This window comes from Crocuta crocuta, unplaced genomic scaffold (genome assembly GCF_008692635.1).
Source record: "Crocuta crocuta isolate KB4526 unplaced genomic scaffold, BGI_CrCroc_1.0 scaffold241, whole genome shotgun sequence".
NCBI classification, from domain to species: Eukaryota; Metazoa; Chordata; class Mammalia; order Carnivora; family Hyaenidae; genus Crocuta; species Crocuta crocuta.
In genome coordinates this window covers 575352-582983 of record NW_027527807.1, presented here as the reverse complement: position 1 = coordinate 582983, position 7632 = coordinate 575352, and the positions used below count along the sequence as shown (strand labels likewise).

Here is a 7632-nt window from a genome sequence, read left to right as displayed (position 1 = left end):
TTTACCTGGAAAGGGGGAGGATTGGGAGGAAGATTTTCTAGGACAGTCCTAAGACCATAGACATATCTTCACCTGGAGAAAGTAACCTCTAGTTTTCCTAGCTCACGTGATAAAGTGTCAATTAAGACAAATAAAAACATCACGTATGTAATCTCACCTGGCCCATAAAACTATTTTGGACAGAACATTTAGACTGTTATTCTCTAGGATGGTTTGATGAAACCTATTTCAATGACCAGCCTGGTTAACCATTAAACACCAAAAATGAGCATCCCTTCTGTGTCTAGAAAAATGCAGAGTAGGGCTGATGGCTGGGTGAACCACACCTGTGGGTGTAACAAGCTGTTCGTCATCCAGAGACGCTCTGGCTTTTTATAGGAGAAAGAACTGCGAACAGGGGCCGGAAATGCTATCGTGAAGCTGGAGTTGTCTCCGTAGAGAGAATAAGAGTTTACTGAAATCACAGGGAAAGGCCAGATCAAGGTAAAGGTCAGGAAGAGCACAACAGGGCAACAGCTATGCGCTGGGCTGGCATAATCAACAAAGAGCATCGCAAGAGATGTGTGCATGTGTATTTTGCGGATGGATGTGGGTGTGTTTGGTGTGCATCTGTGCGTGTGTCGGAAAGAGAGAAAACAGGCTCCTATTAGGATAGGACAAACATGGAAGTGTTTGACAGAGCGGAACTTGGATGCCTTGCTCAGAACATATGCTTCCCCATTTTTCCCTTCATTTTCCAAAGTGATGCCTTACAAGAACTTGTCCTTGGCCAAGCAGACGGCTTGTCCCCAAATAGCTCGTATTTAGATAGCTGTGATCCTGAGGTAGCCAAGCAAACATTCCAAAACCAAGTCATTTGTAATATCTTTAAATGCAAATATATTTTAGGGCTTTTTCTTGGCAAAGATGTTTGCTAAAACTTCTAATACCCATCAGAGATTGGCAAAAAAAGAAAGAAAAGGAAGACAAATGCTCTTCAGGCTCAAAAAGAACACAATCCTATTTCTCAGCCATCCACCAGAAAGGAGTAGAAGCTCCAGGCAGCAAGGCTTTGGCAGGAGTCAGACTAAGCTACATCATAGTCTCTGAGGCCCGGGACTGTGGATATCATTCAGTCTGGCCTAACCAACCTATTAAGCTGAGAGATACCCAGTCACCTCTAATATAGAGGAAGGGCGCCATTGTATCGTTGCGTGTGATTTCATAATTCCGGTTACTAGAACAGATGTCTTCAGAGGTGACCATTAGGATCCGTGTAGGACAGTGTTGCCCAGATTTGCTTAGTGATAACATATCGCTTGGGGTCAGGGCCAGCTTCATGCCCTTGGGACCAGTGCACTTGCATGGGGCCTTGCTTTTGGAAGGGTCCCGAGTTTGTAGTTTAATGCTTTGTATTTCGCACCTCAAGTCCGATTGAGACAGTGGAGCACCCCTGCGCTGAGAACTTAGAACCTCTCTCTACCTCCCGGGGATGGATTCTTGACCCTCTCACTCCTTGTCCCCCCTGCCCAATGGCCACCACCACCCCTCAACCCGTGGCATGCTGGCGTACTTCCGACCTCGTCCCCAACAGCTATCATTGCCACCCTCCTCTTGCGCAGGCGCAGGGAGCGTTGAGGTTGGGTGTGCCTGTTCTATGCCGTTTTGGGAGGCGTCAGGGCCACATAGTATCTGAGGACTGGAAGTTTGTCGCAGCACATCTGGAGGGGGAATGGTGGGAGCAAGCTTCTTGCACACCTCCATTCCAGGTACNACCCCCCCCCCCCCCACACACACACACATATTGCTCGTTGCTGCAGTGAGCCAGTAAGAAGGGAAGATTGACTTACCTTCCCTTGGGGCGGATGGGAGAGGGTACCTGACGGCCAAGGGCATTTGTGCTTGCATGCTAGATCACAGGGGGCAGCTCTTGGGCACCCATCAGCATCTCCCCCCTCCCAACAAATATGCCCCACGCCTGAGTAAGTGTGATGTTAAGTAATAAACTAAAAACCCCATGATGGCTTGCAAGAGACCACAGAAGAAAGAGGAAAGTTTTGTATGTTAGTATTTTCAGTGGCATGTGTTTATTTCCTGGTTTTTGAACAAGGGGCCCCACATTTTCATTTGGACACTGAGCCCCACAAATTATGTAGCCAGCTCTGGGTGGACTGAGCACTTTTAAAATAAAGGTCACCAAGCCTTGGAAATGCTGAAACAGAATTTCTCCAATAATTATGCATTAAGGGTAATCTGGAGATCTTCATTTTCTCTGGTCACACCCACCAAATACTCTAGTTGAGTCTGGGTGGGCCCCCAAATCTGCGTTGTACACGCATCCCAGATGATTCTGCTGCAATCGGCCCACTGATCACACCTGGAGACATACTGTGTGCTTAGGAACATTGATTGTGAAGCCGGGCAGACCAGAGCTTATACCCTAACTTCACCACTAACTAACCTAACCAACCTTAGGGGAGTGACGTCATCTGTAAATGGACATGTTAATATCACTCCATGAAGTGTTGTACTTAATGTACATGAAACACTTAGCACGATGATTAGTCCATAGTAAGCAACCAATAAATGTTCAAAAAAATTAAGAAGACTGTTAAGTCTGAGTGGTGGCCACACTGGTGTTCATGATATTATTATGTGAGTTGTCCTATATTTTTCCAACTTCTCAAAATAACAAGCAACAGCTAGGGGCGCCTGGGTGGCTCAGTCTGTTGAACGTCCCACCCTTGACTTCGGCTCAGGTCATGACCCCAGGGTCATGGATTCAGCCCCACATCACGCTCCGTACTGAGTGTGGAATCTGCTTGAGAGTCAGTCTCTCCCTCTGCCCGGCTCCCTCGTCCCCTCCCCCCTCTCTAAAATAAATGTAAGGGGCACCTGAGTGGCCCAGTCGGTTGAGCAACCAACTCTTGATTTCGGCTCAGGTCATGATCTCACAGTTCGTGAGTTTGAGTCCTGCGTTGAGCCCCGCCCACCCCCATGCTGGGCTCCATGCTGGTAGCGCCAAGCCTGCTTGGGATTCTCTCTCATTCCCTCTTTCTCAGCCCCTCCCCCACTTGTAGTCTCACACTTGCGCAGGCGCGCTGTCTTTCTCTCTCAAAATGAATAAATTTTAAATAAATTTTTAAAAAGTGACAGCTAGAATGAGAGAGAAAGCTAAAATATGGAAAAGGGGTCAGAAGCTTGCAGTGAGTCAGCCCCATAAGTCTCTGGGTAGGTGGCCAATACTTGAGTGTCTAGGACTTAGTAGATGTTCAGTAAATTGAATTCAGGACAAAAAGAATCTTCACTAGACCATACGCCAAGGACCTTCTCAGACTCCCACTTAAGGGGACTGACCACTCTCTTTCCCTAGTTTAGAAAGAGATTTAGGCCTGAGACCAGGCTTGCTTTAGTAAAAGGGCAGGAGTTCATAGGAATTACTCAGCAACTGCACAAGGGTTTCCAAATGTTCAGTGCGCCCTCTAGCGTCCTTACTTCTCACCTTTTTTTCCCCCCTGAGCAAGTGGCTCAGGGTGCACTGGAAGTGAAATTTTCCAAGTTGATCTAGACATCGAGGTGGTAAAAACATTCACTGTCCACTCTGATTAGACAATAAATGTACAGATAAAAGAAAGGATTGGCCTCTTGTCTAATAATGCCCAGGCTCAAAGCAGGCACCCAAACACCTCTGTCCACTTTGCCCAAGCACAGCTAAGTAGACCTTTCAGGACAGAGGCAGCTTACATATCCAGCCAAGGGGAGCGGAATATGGCTGGGGGGGGAAGGGCAGGCGTGCGTGTGTCCTGCTCTTCATCAGTGCCTGGAAGGCTGTAAGCACAGCCCTTATAGAGGCCAGTGGTCTCAAGTCATACTTAAAGAGACCTCATGGAGGGACTTCTGGGTGGCTCAGTCGGTTAAGCGTCCGACTCCAGTGCAGGTCATGATCTCACAGTTCGTGGGTTCGAGCCCCGCGTTGGGCTCTGTGCTGACGGCTAGCTCAGAGCCTGGAGCCTGCTTCGAATTCTGTGTCTCCCTCGCTCTCTGCCCCTCCCCCACTCACACTCTGTCTCTCTCTCTCTCAAAAATGACATTAAGAAAAAAAGACCTCATTGAAAAATCAGTAGTTTTTCTCTCTCAAATCACCTTCTAGCAAGAATTCCTCACGCAGGGACAGACGACCCAATAACAACAGCGGACCTGGAGGAGTCAGGTCAGCGCATTGCTGAATTTACCTGCCATGTCCCATGCAGCAGTTTGTGCCATCAGAGAATCTGACTCGCCCGGAAAAAGGCATCCAAGGGCCACACCTCACCGACCCTGTTCTCTCATATTTGCCTCGTCTAGATCTCCTCCTGGCTCTCATTGCACATTCTCTTTGAGACAGTTACAGAAATGGCTTTTTTGAGCGTGTACCAGAAACACTAACTCATCGGCAAACTTGGCACCTTCCAGAAGCACTCCAGTTCCGCCCACACCGAGAATCCAACTTTTTGCCCACTCCTATAAACAGCACCTGTGTTTATTTTGTTCTGGATCAAGCACATTATGCAGTGAGTTTCACAATTTTGTTTCCACAGGTCGTTTTGCATGGGACAGTTGATGCGTTCTGCGGCGGGTCCATCATTAATGAAAAATGGGTGGTAACTGCAGCCCACTGTATTAATCCGGATGTGAAAATTACCATTGTTGCAGGTAAATAAACAAAACAGGATGGCAATCTGCGGTACCACTAGACCTTCTATATGATTGGTGCATCGTACTTTCCTAGGGCCTAATAAGTTCTTTGCTAACTAGGTTGAGCTAGTGCTAGAGGCAGCTATTTCCAGAACCTAACTTGTTGCATCCTCCAAGCCCCCCACTGTTCTTTGGATGTGCCTATGATAACGCCCATTCCACAGGGGTAGATTTATTTATTGATGTGTACATTTCTGCAGCACCCTGAGCCTCCCCAAAAGCTATGTCACATCCCTCCTCTTTGAACCTGTATGCAGTGAGCCTTCAGCTAACATCTGAATGAATGAGCAAATGAATGTATTATCTGTGTGACCCAAAAAATGGGTCAATATACTTGAAATTAGGAAAGTCTAGGATAATTCATGACACGCAGATTCATAAGCACCTGTGAACGATGTTAAGAGTTGTAACAACATGGGTCACCAAACCAGCCCCATGATGGTCCCGAATGCATTTCTGGTCTGAAAAGTATGCATTGGCCCTCATGACATTTTACCAAAATCGTAACAATGTAAGATTGGGATCCCCGACCCTTGGCTACCAGTCAATTCAGCGATGCCGAAAATCTTGGACTATTCGTGACTGAAGAGAAATTTCCTTTCCATAGGTGAATATAACATCGAGGAGAAGGAACATACGGAGCAAAAGCGAAATGTGATTCGCACTATTCTTCACCACAGCTACAATGCAGCTGTCAATAAATACAACCATGACATTGCCCTTCTGGAACTGGATGAACCCTTAACGCTAAACAGCTATGTAACACCTATTTGCATTGCTGACAGGGAATATACCAACACCTTCCTTAAATTTGGATCTGGCTACGTGAGTGGCTGGGGGAGAGTCTTCAACAGAGGGAGACCGGCTACTGTTCTTCAGTACCTTAAAGTTCCACTCGTTGACCGAGCCACGTGCCTTCGCTCCACCAAGTTTACCATCTATAATAACATGTTCTGTGCTGGCTTCCATGAGGGAGGTAAAGATTCATGCCAGGGAGACAGTGGGGGACCTCATGTTACCGAAGTGGAAGGCACTAATTTCTTAACTGGAATTATTAGCTGGGGTGAAGAGTGCGCAATGAAAGGAAAATATGGAATATACACCAAGGTATCCCGGTATGTCAACTGGATTAAAGAAAAGACAAAGCTCACTTAAAGTAAAATGAATTTCCAAGGCTGACATATTTGGGGTTGAAAATGGACAAGGTCCTTTACCAACGAATCACTTTCCTATCTCTTTAGATTTGACTGTATACGTTCTATAAATATAGCTGTTTCTCTTTATGGGGAGAAATCTAGCTAGAATTCCTATTTTACTACGGTAAATCGATTAGAAAATGTAATCAGTAGGGGCACCTGGGTGGCTCAGTCGGTTAAGCCTCTGACATCGGCTCAGGTCATGATCTCACGGTTCGCAAGTTCGAGCCCCGTGTCAGGCTCCACGCTGACAGCACAGAGCCTGGAGCCTGCTTCGAGTTCTGTGTCTCCCTCTGTCTCAGCCCCTCCGCTCTTCATGCTCCGGTGTCTTTCTCTCTCTCTCTCTCTCAAAAATAAATAAACATTTAAAAAGTCTCTTTCTCTCTCTCTCAAAAATAAACATTAAAAAAATAGAATGTAATCACTGGAGAAATATACTGTGATAGGAAATTGTGGCCATTTCTACAGGTCCAGCCCTTAACCACATTGTGAAGCTAAGTTCTTCCTCCTCCGTTGGGGCGACTCTCTGATTCTCCATCTTGGTGGCATTCCATGTTCTAGATCATTGTTAACCTCTCCCACCAAAACATCAGAGTTGATTAGATCTGTATCCAGGATATGTGGTCTCATTCATGATAAGGCCAACATTACACTCATAAAGAAAGAGCACAGGAGCAGGTGACAGGTTGAAACTCACCAGAAACACCATTCCTTTTCTGTATCCTTATTCCTACTTCCTTGATCTCTTCCATCTCCTAATCCCCAAATCAGTCCCCTCCCCTTCTCCTTTCCCCTGCGTGGGCATTAAAGGAAGAAAGGGGACGTCATTCTGTTTTACTACTGTCCACAGTTACACATGTCTGTCAAACCCAGACTTGCTTTCAGTATGGTCTTTGACTTGCTTTTCAGAGCATAGCGATGATGTAAGGTGCCTGAAGAGCTTAAAGGAAAGGATCCTGAGAGAGTTGTGCTATTAAAATACATGCATCATGGAAGGAATGGCCCATCAGAATAGTTGTCTAAGAGCTTGTAATTGAGTTGTGATGGAGGTAACTAAGAAAGGTGACATCGACTCAATGTGTCTCGTCCCCCACCTGAAAAAAATGTCAACAGAGGGGCGCCTGGGTGGCTCAGTTGGTTAAGTGTCCGACTTCGGCTCAGGTCATGATCTCACAGTTTGTGGGTTCGAGCCCCGCATCGGGCTCTGTGCTGACAGCTACCTCAGAGGCTGGAGCCTGCTTCAGATTCTGTGTCTCCGTCTCTCTCTGACCCTCCCCTGCTCATTCTGTCTCTCTCTCTCAGAAATAAATAAAACATTTAAAAAATAGTTTTTTTTAAATGTCAACAGAGAAGAACAGTCAGTTTACAATCTTGATCTAGTAGAGTCTTCAAGGAAGAGTTCATCAATGTGTCTCCAGTATTGTCCAAGGCTAAGGAAGAAGTTGCCCTAGACCAGAGAACAGAAGCACCAAGTCTCCTAAACTAGCATGTCCCCACAGTGGAGATGGGTGCCCTGGTGGCTCACAGACATGAGTCATTCCAATGAGCCAGCTCACTCCCCTTTTTCTGGTTTCACACTCCCCAGGCAACTTTTTGATTATAATTAGGCCTTCCGTATTGACTTTTCTACAGGGCTGCTGACTGGCCTACATATAGACTTCAGTGTGTCAGAATAGCTCCCTTCATGAATTAATAAAGTGGTGTTCTGGTTCATAGCTCAGCT

At 46.4% G+C, this 7632-nt stretch overlaps 1 protein-coding gene across 1 annotated transcript in view; it reads left to right on the top strand.

Annotated features, from left to right (window-relative positions):
* F9 (coagulation factor IX) overlaps positions 1 to 6284 on the top strand; it is a 32181-nt gene extending 25897 nt beyond the window's left edge. The window contains exons 7-8 of the mRNA XM_077773902.1: positions 4557 to 4671; positions 5321 to 6284. Of these exons, the coding sequence (XP_077630028.1) occupies positions 4557 to 4671; positions 5321 to 5868 (663 nt within the window). The 3' untranslated portion in view covers positions 5869 to 6284. The remainder of the gene's footprint in view (positions 1 to 4556; positions 4672 to 5320) is intronic.
* Positions 6285 to 7632: the final 1348 nt, after the last annotated feature.